The sequence below is a fragment of the Daucus carota genome, chromosome 1 (genome assembly GCF_001625215.2).
Source record: "Daucus carota subsp. sativus chromosome 1, DH1 v3.0, whole genome shotgun sequence".
Lineage (NCBI taxonomy): Eukaryota > Viridiplantae > Streptophyta > Magnoliopsida > Apiales > Apiaceae > Daucus > Daucus carota.
Window position 1 is genome coordinate 33,982,745 of NC_030381.2, and position 16,986 is coordinate 33,999,730.

At 34.6% G+C, this 16,986-nt stretch overlaps 2 protein-coding genes across 6 annotated transcripts; one reads left to right on the top strand and one right to left on the bottom strand.

Annotated features, from left to right (window-relative positions):
- Positions 1–2,792: 2,792 nt before the first annotated feature.
- On the top strand, positions 2,793–4,588 carry LOC108205258 (phosphoenolpyruvate carboxylase kinase 1). Of its 4 annotated transcripts, none has more exons than XM_064080892.1 (4): positions 2,854–3,246; positions 3,656–4,094; positions 4,192–4,244; positions 4,365–4,588. In XM_064080892.1, exons 1-3 carry the CDS (start codon positions 2,905–2,907, stop codon positions 4,224–4,226), a joined length of 816 nt encoding a protein of 271 aa, XP_063936962.1. In that variant the 5' UTR covers positions 2,854–2,904; the 3' UTR covers positions 4,227–4,244; positions 4,365–4,588. The 4 variants fall into 4 exon arrangements, with proteins under 4 accessions (XP_017230634.1, XP_063936962.1, XP_017230642.1 ...); XM_017375153.2 differs by having other exon boundaries at positions 4,192–4,240; XM_064080894.1 differs by having other exon boundaries at positions 4,192–4,236.
- A 447-nt stretch (positions 4,589–5,035) lies between these two features.
- LOC108196151 (inorganic phosphate transporter 1-4) lies at positions 5,036–7,120 on the bottom strand. 2 transcript variants are annotated; one of them, XM_017363296.2, is made up of 2 exons: positions 6,900–7,120; positions 5,036–6,788 (listed from the first exon to the last, which is right to left on the bottom strand). In XM_017363296.2, exon 2 carries the CDS (start codon positions 6,772–6,774, stop codon positions 5,179–5,181), a length of 1,596 nt encoding a protein of 531 aa, XP_017218785.1. In that variant the 5' UTR covers positions 6,775–6,788; positions 6,900–7,120; the 3' UTR covers positions 5,036–5,178. The 2 variants fall into 2 exon arrangements, with proteins under 2 accessions (XP_017218785.1, XP_063936955.1); XM_064080885.1 differs by having other exon boundaries at positions 5,036–6,794.
- Positions 7,121–16,986: the final 9,866 nt, after the last annotated feature.

Genomic DNA, 16,986 nt, shown 5'->3' on the forward strand with positions numbered 1-16,986 from the left:
TGTATCACCACAATTATCTCACGCTCCTATATTCTTTTTATCAAGAGCGGCGTTATATGTTGTTAAAATGATAATATTTAAGGTATTTTTCGAAGTCAATGTGTAATTTTTTAATATTTAAGATTGAATCGACCCGAGAGTGTTTATTTTAATGGTTGTGATTGTGAAGTTTAAATAAGATTTTTTCGTAATTATATGATAAATGTATTCAACATTTCACCCTCAATTGATAATAGATTTCAAGTAAATTAAATAAAATTTATGAGAGATACGCTAAATTGATTATGATTGCGAAATTTAAATAAAAAGTCGCAGATCAATATACATGAATATTCTTTTTTATGTTAATTGATTAAATATTACATCAATTAATTGCTTAATTGATGATTCCTAAAATTTTGTATCAATAAATTAGTCATTGATATCTTTATAAATGAAAGTTTTATATAAGATGAAAAGTATAACAATGTCATTAATTTATGTTCAAAGAGCAATCAATAACAATTAATAGGTTAAATGATTTTAAATAATTTTTTAACTGGTATTTTTGTAATTATATGATCAGTAGGGGTATATGAGATATTTCATAGCTATTTTCTTGTCAATTTTTTATATAAGATGAAAAGTATAACAATGTCATTAATTTATGTTCAAAGAGCAATCAATAACAATTAATAGGTTAAATGATTTTAAATAATTTTTTAACTGGTATTTTTGTAATTATATGATCAGTAGGGGTATATGAGATATTTCATAGCTATTTTCTTGTCAATTTTTGCCCCTAGTTGCCTTATTATATATATAAGTAGATAGATTTGTTGAATTTATATGAGATTTTTCTCTGACGAGACCGGCTATAATAATTGTTTATATTTTAAAAATAATATATATTTTATTATTTCATATTATTATTAATAGAATGTATTATTTAAATATGATAACAAATGTATATATCTCGACAAATATAATCTATATTAAGATATTAGTTATAAGTATAAATATGAATTTTGTTTATATATATTATTTATATTTATTTATTGTCTATTATATACTCCCTCCGTCCCAGTCATTTCTATACGGTTTCCTCTTCGTGATGTCACATCATTTCTATACATTATTAAAATAACAATTTTTAATCATACAAAACATTATTACACTAATTATTTTTCTTCCACTATCTTCATTTTATAATAATATAAATACTATTACACCCACTACTTTTTTTCACTATCAAAAATCTATAATTAAATACAAATGAGTCCCGTCACTTTATCCACTTTTCATCTAACCTTACTCATTTATTACACTTTTTTTGGTTTGCATGTCTACACCAAATTACCCAAAACTGTGTAGTTTTTTTTTGGTTAAAAACTGTGTAAGTTGAGTTTGTGCGAGTACTTGTTGGTACACCCAATTACCCAAAAGATTGCCAATATCCTAATTTTTATACTAAATGATACGCAACTTGCTTTATAGTGTGTACACCCGTGATATGAAAGTTGCCCTTTAACTTATTCCCCACTTTCTCAGTACTCATTTTAGTGGAATAAAGGTTATTATTATCTTGTCCAAAAGAAAAGAATAACCACCACGATGTTCCAATAATGTACAAATTTAATGTCTATATCCAGTACAAGTACTTCTCACGGTAATTTTAGAAACAAAAGGTTGTACATTTCTTTCGAGTTTTCGCTCAAATACGCAAAGTTCCCATCTAAGGACCAAGACATGAAAATGACAGGGATATGAAAGATCAATTAGCTTTTTCGGAGGAAAGAAATATCAACCCGACTAGGACAAATTTAATAAATTATACGAGACAAAAACTAAAAAATTAATAATGGTACAACATAAATTTAATTGAAAACTTTATTGATCGAGTTTGCACTTAACGTCATTTTATTTTCAATATATATTTTTGAGCAATTATTTAATAAACATTATTTTATCGAAATTATAATCATTTGTTTTTATTATAAATTTCTTTTAAATATATTTTATTATACAATCTGAAAATGTATGATCAAAATTAAAATGTGATTGCATTTTATAGTTGCTCTTTTGTACTTCTAGAAACGACGTTAAAAATTATAAACAAAATTGCATAAATTTTATCAGATGATGAAATGTAATATTACATACGATAATTATAGAAGTGTAATAGTGTTTCGGTTAAAACGCATTTTACTCTACAAATAACCACACTCAATACTCAGTGCCAGTGTTACAGAAATCGGGAATCGGACATAATCGGCTGAGCTACCGATTCAGGGATTAATCGGAAATCGGGGATTAATCGGAAGGATTAATCGGAGTGAAAATCGGATTTATTTTAATATTAAAATATTATTTAATATTTAGTTATTATTATATTGGCTATTTAGTAACTAATATATTTACTATATTCATAAACTCTATAATTATTCATATTTAAAGAAATATAATATTTTAATTTCAATATTTTATTATATATACTTCGATTAAGAAATATATATAAGGATTAATCAGATTTCAAAAATCGAACCGGGAACCAACTTTGCACGGGATTAATCGGTTAAATCGGAGATTTTGAGAACACTGCTCAGTGCTCACTCGACACTTCTTCACACAGTGGCAATCTCGTAATAAAATCCAAACTTTATTAGAAACCAACACCGGCCCCACGTGTCAAACCCGTCTTAACAGTCGTACGGAAAGTCACTAGTGGCATATTTCGTAAATAACTCCATCTTCACCCAAGCCAATCTCAGCCGTCCGATAAAAACACACTACTCAAAATCAAGGGGCACAGTCCACTTGGAATATACCAACAAACATTCCCCAATTCTATTCTGTTTCTATATAAACAACTTCAACACCCTAGAAAAAACAGAATTCTATACTTACAGCCTATACATACAGACTATGAGTGAGGCGTTGAAGCGAGACTACACCGTGTGCGAAGAGATCGGACGGGGACGATTCGGCGTTGTTTCCCGGTGCTACTCGGCCGTCTCCGGCGAGTCGTTTGCCGTGAAATCCGTCGAGAAAAGACTGCTCGCCGATGACTCGATTGATCGGCAATGTTTGTATAATGAAGCTAAGATTATGCAGGTTTTGGCACCGCATCCGAATGTGATACAGGTTTATGATGTGTATGAAGATGAGGACTGGTTGCATCTGGTGATTGAGCTGTGTAACTCGCCCGATCTTTTTTGCCGAGTCAGTGAACGAGTTTTTGATGAGTCTGAAGCCAAATCTGTTATGGTATGTGTTGTTACTTTTGTTAATTTTGGTACTTTCCTAAAAAATTATACTCTTATAAGATGGATTCAAAGAGTTTTTTTTCTTGTGAAATTAATTGTGCTTTAAATGCCTTTGATTCTGCTTGAATATACTTGAATCTGTAGCTATAACAGTTTTTTTTTTTTTATCATATTCTTTTAACACTTTTTTCTGATAATTGTGCACCGGTCAGATTATTTTAACACTTTTTTCTGATAATTGTGCACCGGTTCTCTCTCTCCGTGTGTGTTTGTGGGCTAGCTAAACCATTTTTATATGCTGATCAGTGTACATTTTTTTAGATTTCAATTGGTTTTGGAGTGTAAACGCTTGGTTAAAAGTGATTTCATTCGTTTTAATTGATGAATTTTGTTTCAAAACCATATATTAGGTGCCTCTACTGGAGGCGATTGCACACTGTCACCGATTGGGAGTTGTTCACCGTGATTTGAAGCCGGACAACGTGTTGTTTGACGAGTGGAATCAGTTGAAACTAGCTGATTTCGGATCGGCTGAGTGTGTTAGGGAAAACGAGATGCTGACTGGAGTAGTAGGAACTCCTTATTACGTGGCGCCTGAGGTTTTGGCTGGGAGGAATTACAATGAGAAAGTTGATGTGTGGAGTGCAGGTGTGATTTTGTATGTAATGTTGACTGGTGTTGCTCCGTTTTATGGTAATTCAGCTACGGAGATTTTTGAGGCAGTACTTAGGGCGAATTTGAGGTTTCCAGTTAGGTATTTTCACTCTGTGTCACCAGCTGTTAAGGATCTGTTGCGGAGAATGCTGTGCAAAGATGCTTCTCGAAGACTCTCTGCTGAGCAAGTCCTTGGTGAGTAAATACAAATTAAGGCAGAATCTCAAAATATTAATATTTATCTTGATTCCGATCTAATAGATATGACATATCTCGATAAATTCACAACTAGGCTCTTCAGTCCCGAAACGAATAAATATCCCATAGAGAATTCACTGTATGTAAGTATGTTCTTTTGCTTTGTTGTTACTTTGTTTCTTGTTGAAGTTAGGGATCAGTTTTTCTGGATAGACAGATTTTATTATACAAATCTCTAATGTGTGTAATTATGGTGTAATTAATCAGGACACCCTTGGATGCAAGGCAACCGAGAGATGAGCATTCCAATGTGAAAATTTTTGTATGTAATCGATCGACCTAACTGTATGTATAGGCTTGTGTAGAGGCATCCTTGCTTTTGTGATGTTTCACTAAACTTTCTACTAATTGGGTGCTAAAGAGTGTAATTCTCTTTTTGAAGGGAATCTTATGCTATGTAAATATATGTGGCTTGGACTTTGAAGTTTGAATGCTTATCTTAATTTCAAATTAAGCATTATCACTTTATCAGCTCCCACAATGTGTTTCTTTTCTTCATTTTACCAAGAGTATGTCTTGAGCATATCCGTGTTTCTAAGTAGTTCAATTATTGTGCTTGTTTATGTATGGAGTAAGTTACGATAGTGGGATTTTACTATGTTTTGGTATATGCTTTGAGGAGCATATTCTTTCTTCAATACATGCAATGTAGTGCAAGACAAAGTGTATTGTAGTTTATAAGAAATGTGCTAGCTGTTATTTGTTCTTTTATCAAAGAATGATAAAGAAGCAGTCTTTATAGACAGGTATTATACAAAGATAGCTTATGAATAGAGGAAAGAATATAGCCTCTGTTGTAGCAGAACAAATTCTGGGTTAAAGCTTAATCTTAGGTTTGGTTTATGTTAATTGTTGAACTCAAATTCAAGCCTTTGTATCCATCCCAATTGAGCAGATAAATTTCTTGTGCACATATTTTTTATTTTATACAAATATCGTATCACAAATGTAAGATTGGTATTTCATCTTGCTTATGATATGGAGTAAAAGGTTCATAGGGTTTAGCTGCATAATAGCATAATTAAACTAGGACTGCCCTACTATCCTCTGGCCTCGACTCCATCTCCTCTTCTTCGACATTTTCTTGAGACATTTCCTCCAATGATTTTCCATTTGCTTCGGGCACTAAGAACGTAAACATCATGCCTAGAAAGTTGACAACGCCAAGAACTATAAGGGAGTTCTTCACCCCAATACCTGGTGGATATCCTTTGTCTGTTTTGCTTTTGTCCTGGTTCTGAGCTGCATACAAAAACCCGAATGCCCCTACCATTGCTCCGGCTTTTCCGCATGCTGCTGATATACCATGGCATGTAGAACGAAGCCTTGCAGGGAAGATCTCAGCTGGAACAACAAATGTAGTTGCGTTTGGACCGAAATTTGAGAAGAAAAACGTTAGTGAGTACATCACAACGAATCCAATCCTGTTTTTTCTATGAGTCCAGTGATCGTATGGAATAGCCAAAGCAAACATGAAGACTGTCATGAAAAAGAAGCCCATTAACTGAATCTTGAATCTTCCTATTCTATCAATGAATGCCACTGTAAACCAATAACCAGGAACAGTACTGCAGAGAGCAATAAGAGTTTGAGCCCTTGCAATTTTGTAAACCTCTTCGATTGCGTTCATTGTTTCAGCATGAGGAAGCCATCCTACAGCAGTGAAAATGTCTTTCTGAAAAAGATTGGAGCTGTAGAAAGCAATGTCCAACAAGAACCATGTACTCGTCGTCCCAAGCAAATGAACCCCATGGCGTCGAAGAAACTCTCTGCTAAACAAACCAAAATCTTTAGTTTTTTCAACTTTATCCTGTTCCACTTCTATCTCAACATGCAACACTTTAGCCATATCAGAAGCCGCCTGTTGGGCATTTTTTGCCACCAAAGCTGTGTACCTTGCCGTTTCAGGCATTTTCATGCGCCAATAGTATGTCATGGCGGCAGGAATTGCACCAAACATCAGAATGATTCGCCAAACATAATCTGCTTGATCAACAGTAGAGCCAAGGGCATTATCTTCATATGCTGGAGCTGGGAAACTAGCCTTAAAAGATGCAGAGACAATGATAGCAAAAACACCTCCTGCCAAAATTCCGAATCCCTGCATTGCAAAAACAGATGCAATGAATGCTCCACGCGTCTTTTTGTTAGCATATTCCGACATGATTGTAGCTGAAAGAGGATAATCACCACCAATGCCAAAGCCTAACCAGAACCTAAAGAAACACAAAGTAGCCATCACAGCTTTCGGATTCTTACTAAAAGAAAGGCCAGAACCAATTGAGCAGATGACCATAATCATAAGTGTCATTCCATACACTCGTTTTCTCCCCATTTTGTCTCCTAACCATCCAAAAAACAGCTGGCCGGCAATGGTGCCAACAAAAGCAACACCATTAACCGCAGCTGCTACACCTGGTGGAAGCGTTCCAGGCTTGGGGTAATCGTCTACATGGTAATATATGCGGCCAAGCAATTTAGTGACGAGGGAGATGCAAAATAAGTCATATGCATCTGTGAAGAAACCCATTCCAGCAATAACAATCGCAGTGAAGTGATACCATTGTGTTTTGGCCACATCAAGCGCATTCAGCACTTGCAATTGTTCTCTTGCCATTCCTAAATTCACTCCTAAAACTTTAAAGGCAGTTAACAGTTAGAAACAGAGCTCAATTAAATCACATATTATATCTTAACGGGTACATTACTTATAAAAAAACGCTAAAAAGTACTTCATCTCACCTTACGAAATTTACAGCCGTAGAAAGAATCGATGCACCTTAAGAAGGGTGGCAGAGAAATGAGAGTGGCGTGGCAAGAATATGGAGGATTGGCTCCATATTTAAGTTCCTCAGGAGACTATTGTTGGCATGGCATTTTAGAAAGGATATTCCCGTACCCGTGTTATGTTTATTTATAGCCTTAACTTGTCTCTTTAACGGCTCTGATTGTTGTTCGTCTCTAGCTTTGTCAAGGATCGCAGGTGGCATAATCCGCACGAGCTGCTGACAAATCTGATCTCCATATAAACAGATGGTTGCATCTGTATGCCGGCAGAGAAGACTAAGTTGATGTAATCTACTCAGTTACGCTACTGTAATTATGCAAGGTTACAAATATATTGGTACTTTAATGGTGACCTATGACAGAACACTGAGAACACGATGCAACCCGGGAACAAGTTCTTATCACAATCACACAAGACAAAGAGAAATATTACGATATTACAATCATCTGTTGGCCCGGCCCCTGAGGTACATAAAAATTCAACTCAGATTTAAATGCCAATATGTGGAGCAACAAGTATTTGGTATTTAGTATATATGGCGATATCCGTTCTGCTGGCTTTAGTATCTGGAAACAACGCAACAATGTTTGATCCACGCTCATGAAGGCGTCAGTATTATCAAATTGTTCAAATTGAAAAGAAGCTGAAATTGTAGTTACAAGTTGTCCATCCGCAAAAGACTCATATTCATCTGCTACTGATCATCGTCAGAGGAAAAGATGGAGAGCATAGCATGACAGAAGATTGTCCTGTTCTTCAGTACATTCTGATAGAGTATGATTTGTTTAGTGATAAAAAAACAAATCATAATTAGAAATATTAGTAAGAGGAGTCTTTTGGCGGGAAATGCAGTTAGACATGTGTATAAAAACAATGCTGTTGACTATGAAATGTTATGTCATTTTGTTACAATCATATCTCTCTCTCTCTTCTTTCTCTCTCCTTTCTAGTCTTCTCTGTTCTGAACTGATATTCTAGGGTTTCACTTAGCATATTCATTTACAATCACTCTATGATATAGCTTCCCTGCATCAATGGTATCAGAGCGAATCTAGAACATTTTATCTTCAATTCTGGCTCCAACAACTAGAAAGACTTATGCATCGACGGTGAGTATGGACGAACAGTTTAAAGCCTATTCCCGATCAATTGACAGTAAGATCGAGGAACAATCGCGAGCGATTGCGAAGAAATTAGAAGAAAATGATAAGAAATTTGAGGAGATGATGAAGCTTATGCGTGAATTGAGCGTTAATCGCTCCTTTGAAGGACCGAGAGATGACAATGTCCGATCCACACCTGAAGCCAGAACTGATTCATCTGGAGGTAATTTCGCTCCACGACCTTTAGGTTTTGTTCCTAAAGTAGAATTTCCTAAGTTTGATGGAACTGCTGCGAGAAATTGGGTTAAAAAATGTGTCAAATACTTTGCATTGTGTAAAATACCTGAAGAGCAGAAAGTTGATTTAGCATCCTTGTATATGAGTGATAAAGCTGAAGTGTGGGTAGCTAATTACCTTTCTCTGAAACGAGCTGTGAATTGGACTGAATTTGTCATTGATTTGAGCGCTCGATTCAAGGATGAATCTGGCTTAAGTGTAGTAGAACAATTTAATAAACTACAGCAGACTGGCTCAATTGAGGACTATATTGATGAGTTTGAGAATCTCAGATCTCTTATGGAGCAGTTTAATCATGTGTTACCTGATACATATTTGTTAGAAAGCTTCATTGGGGGACTTAAACCTGCTGTTAAACCATTTGTTAAAGCTTTTAAGCCTCAGACAGTTGCTGAGTCTATCACATATGCCAGACTACAGGAGGAGTCTATTCAAGCCAATTCTAAGCTCTCTAAGTCTAGTTATTCTGGACCTAATTTGAAGACATCTTCTCCAGCTATTTTTAACTCCAATGTCAATAAACCTGCATTGTTACCAACACCACAAACAAAGCCTGTGAATACATTTGGAGCAAAGACTAACAATAAACCTTTTAGGTTTATCCCTGCTGAAGTCAGAGCAGATAAAATGGCTAAAGGTTTATGCTATTATTGTGATGAGAAGTATGACAAGGGGCACAAATGTCAGTTTAAGGAACCTCAACTATTCACAGTGGAAATTCCAGGGGAAATATGTGCTGAAAATGATTGTGATATGGAATCTGAAGGAGATGATAATGACATTGCTGAACCTTGTATTTCTGTCAATGCTTTGGCTGGAAACCATTCCTTCTCAACCATGAGAGTAAAAGGTATGGTTACATCTCAAGCCCTGCATATACTCATAGATTCAGGAAGTACACATAACTTCTTGGATATTCATTTGGCAAAGAGTATGGGCTGTAAAATTGATAAAATACAGGATCAACAAGTGACTGTAGCTGATGGAAACCACATTGTATACCAGAATATGGTTAAGAATTTTTGTTGGAAATTGAATGGCCAGGAATTCTCTGCAGATGTGCTATTGATTGATTTAGGTAGTTGTGACATGGTGTTGGGGGTTCAATGGTTGAGCACTTTGGGGACAGTGAGATGGGACTTTAAAAATCTCATTATGGAGTTCTTGTTTGCTGGGAATTTGTTTAAATTGAGAGGAATTGCTCCACAGAAACTTAAAGTAGTGAAGGGCACTTGTTCTGCAAAATTGCTTAAAAATGCTGCTCAACTGTGCTTTCTACAAGTTAATGAGATTTCTTCCAAAGCTGGTGTAACCAATTCTGGTGTTAAGAATGAAGAAATTGCTGCTAATTTTGCTGAAATTCAGTCTACATCAGTACCTCTTCAATCTGCTGATGAGGAGCTCCTCAAACTGAAGGAAAAGTATGCTGATATTTTCAGAGAGCCTAAGAGTTTACCACCTAACAGAGGGGTCTTTGATCATAGGATTCCATTGAAAGAGGGGGCCAATCCTGTAAATATTAGGCCATACAGATACCCCTTGAAGCAAAGGGATGTGATAGAACAGCTTGTTGAAGAGATGTTAGCAAGGGGAATTATCAAAAACAGTGCTAGTCCATTTGCATCTCCTGTTGTTTTGGTGGGAAAGAAAGATGGAACATGGAGGCTATGTGTAGATTATAGGGAATTGAATAAGAATACAGTCAAAGATAAATTCCCTATTCCTGTGGTAGATGAGCTAATTGATGAATTGGCAGGGTCTACTGTGTTTAGTAAAATTGATCTAAGGGCTGGTTACCATCAGTTAAGAGTACATGAGGAGGATGTTTTTAAAACTGCTTTTAAAACTCATAGTGGTCACTATGAGTTCTTAGTGATGCCATTTGGTTTAACAAATGCACCAGCCTCATTTCAAGGATGGATGAATGCCATTTTTAAGCCCCTACTTAGAAGAAGTGTGTTGGTATTTTTTGATGACATCCTCATATATAGCAAGACAGTTGCAGAACATTGGCATCATTTGTCTCTAGTGTTTGAATTGATGATGCAGAATGAGCTATATGCCAAGGAAAGTAAATGCAGTTTTGTCATGGACAAAATAGAATACTTGGGGCATTTTATCTCTGGAGTGGGAGTTGAGACTGACCCTAGAAAGGTAGAATCAGTAGCTAAGTGGCCAATACCAAAATCTGTTAAAGATTTGAGGAGTTTTCTGGGATTGGCAGGATACTACAGGAAATTTATCAGGAATTATGCTGGTATTAGCAAAGAGTTAACTGATTTGTTAAAAAAGGGAGTTTTTAAATGGAATGATAAGGCTCAATCAGCATTTGAGACACTAAAAGCTGCTCTGGTTTCTGCTCCTGTTTTGGCATTACCAGATTTTTCAGAAGTATTTGTATTAGAGACTGATGCCTCTAAGGAAGGTATTGGGGCAGTTTTGATGCAAAATAACCATCCATTGGCATTTCTGAGCAAATCTTTGGGTCCCAGATGGCAAAAGTTATCTGTTTATGAGAAGGAGCTACTAGCCATTGTAACTGCAGTGCAAAAATGGGAACAATACTTGAGTGGTGCTCATTTTGTAATCAAAAGTGATCAGAAGAGTTTAAAATGGCTATTACAGCAGAGAATTTCTACTCCTTTTCAGCATTTCTGGCTTTCTAAGCTAATGGGATTTGACTATGAGATTCAATATAAAGGAGGGGTGGATAACAAAGTTGCAGATGCCTTATCAAGAGTGCAAGGCTCTGAAATTTTGTGTTTGGCTATTTCAATTGTCAATTCTGATTTAGTCCAACAAATTCACAATAGTTACACTCTGGATTCATCTTTGTCTGAGGTTATACAACAGCTGAAACAAGGAGGGGTGCATGACAAGTTTCAGTGGAGGCAAGATTTTTTAAGAAGAAAAGGCAAAATTGTAGTGGGACCTGATGCTTCTTTGAGAAAGAAAATCTTGGACTGGCAACATCAGTCACCAGAAGGTGGGCATGCTGGAAGGGAAGTGACTTTACAGAGGGTTAAAAGTATCTTTTACTGGTCAGGAATGACTCAAGAAGTAAGACAGTTGGTAAGGCATTGTGTAGTGTGTCAAGCATCAAAGTATGATACAAGTGCTTCTCCTGGTCTTTTACAACCTTTACCAGTTCCCACAGAGGTTTGGGTGGACATTTCTATGGATTTTATCACAGGTTTGCCTAACTCTAATGGCAAAGAAGTGATTTTTGTGGTTGTGGATAGGCTAAGTAAATACTCTCATTTCATGCCACTGCCTCATTCTTTCAATGCTCCAATGGTGGCTCAATTATATTTGGATCAGGTGTTTAAACTGCATGGATGGCCTAGGTCCATTGTTAGTGATAGAGATCCAATATTTTTAAGTCAGTTTTGGAAGGCTTTATTCACATTACATGGAACTGATTTTCTGTTATCTTCTGCTTACCACCCCCAAACTGATGGTCAAACTGAGGTGGTTAACAGGTGTTTGGAAGCCTATCTGAGATGTATGTGTGCTGATTCTCCAAAAGAATGGTGTGCCTGGTTGCCTTTAGCTGAGTGGTGGTTTAACACTCACTACCATTCTGCTTTGCAAGCTACTCCTTATGAAGTGGTGTACAATCAACCTCCTCCACTGCATTTACCTTATTTACCTGGGGAGTGTGCTGTGGCTGCAGTGGATAGGAGTATGCAAAAGAGGGAACTGATGATTGCTAAACTGAAAGAAAGTTTACTCAGGGCTCAGTGTAGGATGAAACAATTGGCTGATAAACACAGATCAGATAGGGTCTTTCAGCTGGGAGATTGGGTCTGGTTGAAATTGCAGCCCTACAGGCAGTCATCAGTAAGGATAAGAACTAATCAAAAGCTTGCTTCTAAATACTTTGGTCCATTTCAGATTATAGAATGTGTGGGGAAGGTTGCTTATAAACTTCAGTTGCCTGATGATGCCAAGATACATAATGTGTTTCATGTATCTCAGTTGAAAATGTTTGTGGGGGATTCTCCTGTTTCGGTGAGTTGTCCAGACTGGATTACTGTGTCTGCTAAAACTGCAATGCTGAAACCTTATGCTATTCTGGATACTCGGATGGTTAAGGTCCACAATGCTCCTCAGATCCAATATCTGGTTCAATGGGAAGGACATTCTATTCCTGAAGCTACTTGGGAAATTGCAGCAGAGTTTGTTATCAAGTTTCCTGAGTTTGTTGGGGTACATCAGACTTGAGGACAAGTCTGTTTAGAGGGAGGAGTTATGATAGAGTATGATTTGTTTAGTGATAAAAAAACAAATCATAATTAGAAATATTAGTAAGAGGAGTCTTTTGGCGGGAAATGCAGTTAGACATGTGTATAAAAACAATGCTGTTGACTATGAAATGTTATGTCATTTTGTTACAATCATATCTCTCTCTCTCTTCTTTCTCTCTCCTTTCTAGTCTTCTCTGTTCTGAACTGATATTCTAGGGTTTCACTTAGCATATTCATTTACAATCACTCTATGATATAGCTTCCCTGCATCACATTCTGATTGACCTGAGTCGGCAACTATGTTACACAATCTCATCATAATTTATTTTTATCCCGAATGATTGGAACAAACGATTACATTAGTGAGAAAACAACTTGTCTGTAGAAAAAATTTATTTCAGTAAATTGATAACAAAAAAAACACCCACCAAGTAAAAAGGAAATTAGCTAAAGTAAACTACAACTTTATTTTCCCCTGTAATCTGAAGATAGAAGATATGTACATGGTGAGCTCGAGGTATAAAGCCGAATTACAGCTTTTAAAGAAACTGCATCAGCTTCTAGGCACCAAAGATATAGAAAACTGCCTAGAATTGAAAATTTGAATTTCAGAAGGAAACCATTATAGTTAAAAACCCTCAGTAAAGCAGAGTAATGACCATGAGTATTCCTGGTAAATTCAAAGTATAGAGATAGTATTAGACTAGATCTTTACTAAATTCTTCTTTGAGCAAATATAAGTAAAGACGGATCAGAGTGTTTTTATACTGGTCAGTTTTGAGGTGTCGAGTGAGGATTGTTCTATCTCTTAGGAAAAGGGCCCTCGTGCCCTTATTATTTGGAAAAGGGGGAATACTATCTGACGCTTCGCTCGATTATTGTCCTATTCGGCTATTCCGCTCGATTATTGCGTCCTTTTCTTTACGGCCGGGGACGGGGTTAAGCCGCGTGGCGATACCCACCAAAAATAAAACATAGGAACTCCAACTATTGAGATCATATTTGTTGGGGGCCCTTCATACTTAAATCCGAACAGGGAAATGACACTTTTCCAGCGCACTCAAAGATAGTGTGTACGGGGTTAAAGATAGTGTGATGGACCAAATGACTAAATAATGTAGGAATCGGGTTTTCTGTAGCGCGCAAACTCAAAACCATAAATTGCTGTAAAAGATACATCAGTACTCATGTCACCCTGCTCTGAAAGGACTTTAGATTCAGCCTAGAGAACTTGCATACATAGTAAAATTATTAAATCCAAATGTAAACGGTAACAAAGGAAGTTGCCATGACAATAGAAAGTATAAAAGAGGCGCAGAGCAAATAAACACTTGATCTCAGAATCATAGAACAACAGCAATTCTACTCTAAAAGGATTTTATCTTGCATAGAGTAGAGCAATTCTACTCTAAAATGTGCCCACCCTCATTTCTTGTAAAATAATATCTCCAGAACACATTTCCAAAAAAAAAAAGTTTCCTGTTCAAAGATATCTTATGCACCTTAAGCATCATAAACATCAAACCAACCTCACAAAATTAAGTAAATAGTAGACCACTTTCATTTATAGAATAAATGTTAAAAAAAAAACCATACCAATTGGTAGCTTTCAGTGATATATCAGTGTAATAGTCTCTCAGAATGGTAATTGCAATAGTTCTATGTTCCCATTTTTAACACTATATAAACTTATAGGAAAGAAATTAGCTCGGAGGATCATATTCCAGAAGGGGGAGAAAATGTACTAAGTCTTTGCAGTACCGAAAAATAGTACTCCTTGGTTCTTGACATGACTGGAAGTCTGGAATTAGCTTTTAAAACAATTCGATCATTTTCAGGAATTTTGCAGGAAAAACCTGGTCTCCTGGTATAGTGATGGACCACGAAATTTGGGGCTTATAGATATCTTACTTTCATAACTTCTTAGTTCTACTATGCACCGGAAAACTTAGATCTTTTTGTCAAATTATTATATTTGTTCTGTGCCTGGTAGAACAAAGAAAACAATATGTATACTTTAGTATTAAAATCCATTAAAATATATGTAAGCCATCTACGTTGAAAAGAAATAAAGAAAACCTGATAGTGCTAACACTACCATTTTTTCCGAAACTTCTAACCCTTCTTTCGATCATCTAAAATACATCCTTCCGGCAGGCAAAACAAATGGTAGTTGGAACTTGGAACACGATTTTTCCACAAACTTTAAACACGTCCCCAGGCAGCTCAGATGAGGATCAGGATTCAGGGTTCCCCTGCATGAAATATGCAGAGTATATATAAACTAGGTCCCGAAAGCTAATTTTGACGGAGATCTCGCAAATCTCCTCCTGACCAGGATAAGTAAAGATGCAGGTGCATACACTCTTGCAAGAAACAACTAGGCGCATGCTATCTTATTCACTCAGGTTGAACACCCCATTTGTATCACTCAATATTTTTCTAGTTTCAGTTGGTAGTTCGAGTAAAGATTGCTGGTGGCTTATTGTTCGAAACCAAAAATTTCATCACAAATTTATTTATTTTTGAATAAACAAAATTATTTTTTCTTAAAATAGGAAAAACTAAAAACTTAGGTGCTGTTGGCTGAGTTTAATGTTTGTATAAGTAACTTGTAAGTCAATTTTCACTTATAAACTGCTAGTTTTTTAGTATTTATATTTTAATAATATAAAAGATCATTTTAACAAATAATATATAATATTTTATTATTATATTAATAATTTTTATACTTAACAAATTATAAATACAAAAAAATTATTCAGACATATAAACTAAAAATTATTTTTCATTAAATCATCCCCCATCAATCAATATATATATATAAAGGAGGATGCGGGAGTCTTTGGGATTGTTCGATTCAGTCTTCTAAATTTTCTTGAATTTCGGAGATAAAATATAATTATAATTCAAAAAATCAGGTCCAAGAATTCTAAAAGTAATACAATTCTTTTCTTATTTCATTCTAAAGATGATAAGATGACACAATTCTTTTCTTATTTAGTAATCCTAAAAGAAATAGGATTATGTTTAAAAAATCAGGTTCAAAGATTCCAAAAGTTAATACAATCCTTTTTTTTTTGGTTCTAAAGATAATACAATTCTTTTCTTATTTAGGAATCCTAAAAAGAGCAGGATTATATTTATTTAAACTAACAATCATATATAAAATACAATTTATATTTAAGATTTGTAAGGTAATACGTACAATTTTTATTTTCAATTTAGTCTTATAATTTTTTTTAAAATTTCGTATAGAAAATAAAGGATTGCAAAGATAATAATCATAAAAAAAACACTAATAGCAAAAAAATTAGAACCATAAAAGAGTAATAATTTTTAAGTAATAAATAGGAATCATAAAATAAAAATAATTAACAAAAAAAATAGGATATATAAAATAGGAAATATATATTGATTTTATAATAATGTAAATGATTCTTGATTAGTATTGCGTTTGACGGGCACGGGAGGCGGCCCAAACCAATTTTTATTTAAATAACAATAAATTTTCTATTGGTATTATGTTTGACGGGAAAGTGGCTAATATAATTTTTTATCTATGCTATTATATTTATTTTTTAAAACGGTACCACAGTTCAAAATAATTTTTATCCAATTATAGTTATAATTTAAAAAATCAACTTGAAGGATTCCAAAAGTTAATACATATAAAATAGGAATCATATATTGATTTTATGATAATGTTGATTAGTATTGTGTTTGACGGGCACGGAGGCGGCCCAAACTAATTTTTATCTAAATAATAATAAATTTTCTATTAGTATTATGTTTGACAGGAAAGTGGCTAAAATAATTTTTTATCTATGTTATAATATATATTTTTGTTAAAACGGAACCACAGTTCAAAATACTTTTTGTCCAATTATAATCTTTAATTTTATCATAATTAGAATAATTTTTATTAGTATGTGTTTGACAGTAAGGCGACTCAAACTAATATTTAAATTATAATGTTTTGTTATTGGTATTGTGTTTGATAAGAGAGCCTCAAACTAATTTTGATCTAAATTATAGTATTTAATTTTATCATAAAAATAATAATTATGGATTAATATTGTCTTTGACGGGAAGGAGGTTCAAACTAATTTTATTATTAGTATTTTGTTTGACAGGATGACCACTTAAACAAATTTTTATACCAATTATGATATTTTTTATTTGTGATATGTTTAACGGAGAGATGACTCAAAATAATTTCTATGTTATTATAATACTGATTCATATCAAAATTTATCACGCCGCCGCGAAGCGCGGCTTTTTTCACTAGTTAATAAATAATAAACATTTTTTTAAGATCAATTTTTAAATCACATTTGTATTAGGATTTATCATGATTACCAATATGAATTTAGTTTTATATGATTTTA

Coding starts and splice junctions, on each gene's coding strand:
- LOC108205258 (XM_017375145.2), top strand. CDS start 2,905: ATGAGTGAGGCGTTGAAGCGAGACTACACCGTGTGCGAAGAGATCGGA. Junction 3,247..3,655: donor CTGAAGCCAAATCTGTTATG/GTATGTGTTGTT, acceptor ACCATATATTAG/GTGCCTCTACTGGAGGCGAT. Junction 4,095..4,364: donor CTCTGCTGAGCAAGTCCTTG/GTGAGTAAATAC, acceptor GTAATTAATCAG/GACACCCTTGGATGCAAGGC.
- LOC108196151 (XM_017363296.2), bottom strand. CDS start 6,774: ATGGCAAGAGAACAATTGCAAGTGCTGAATGCGCTTGATGTGGCCAAA.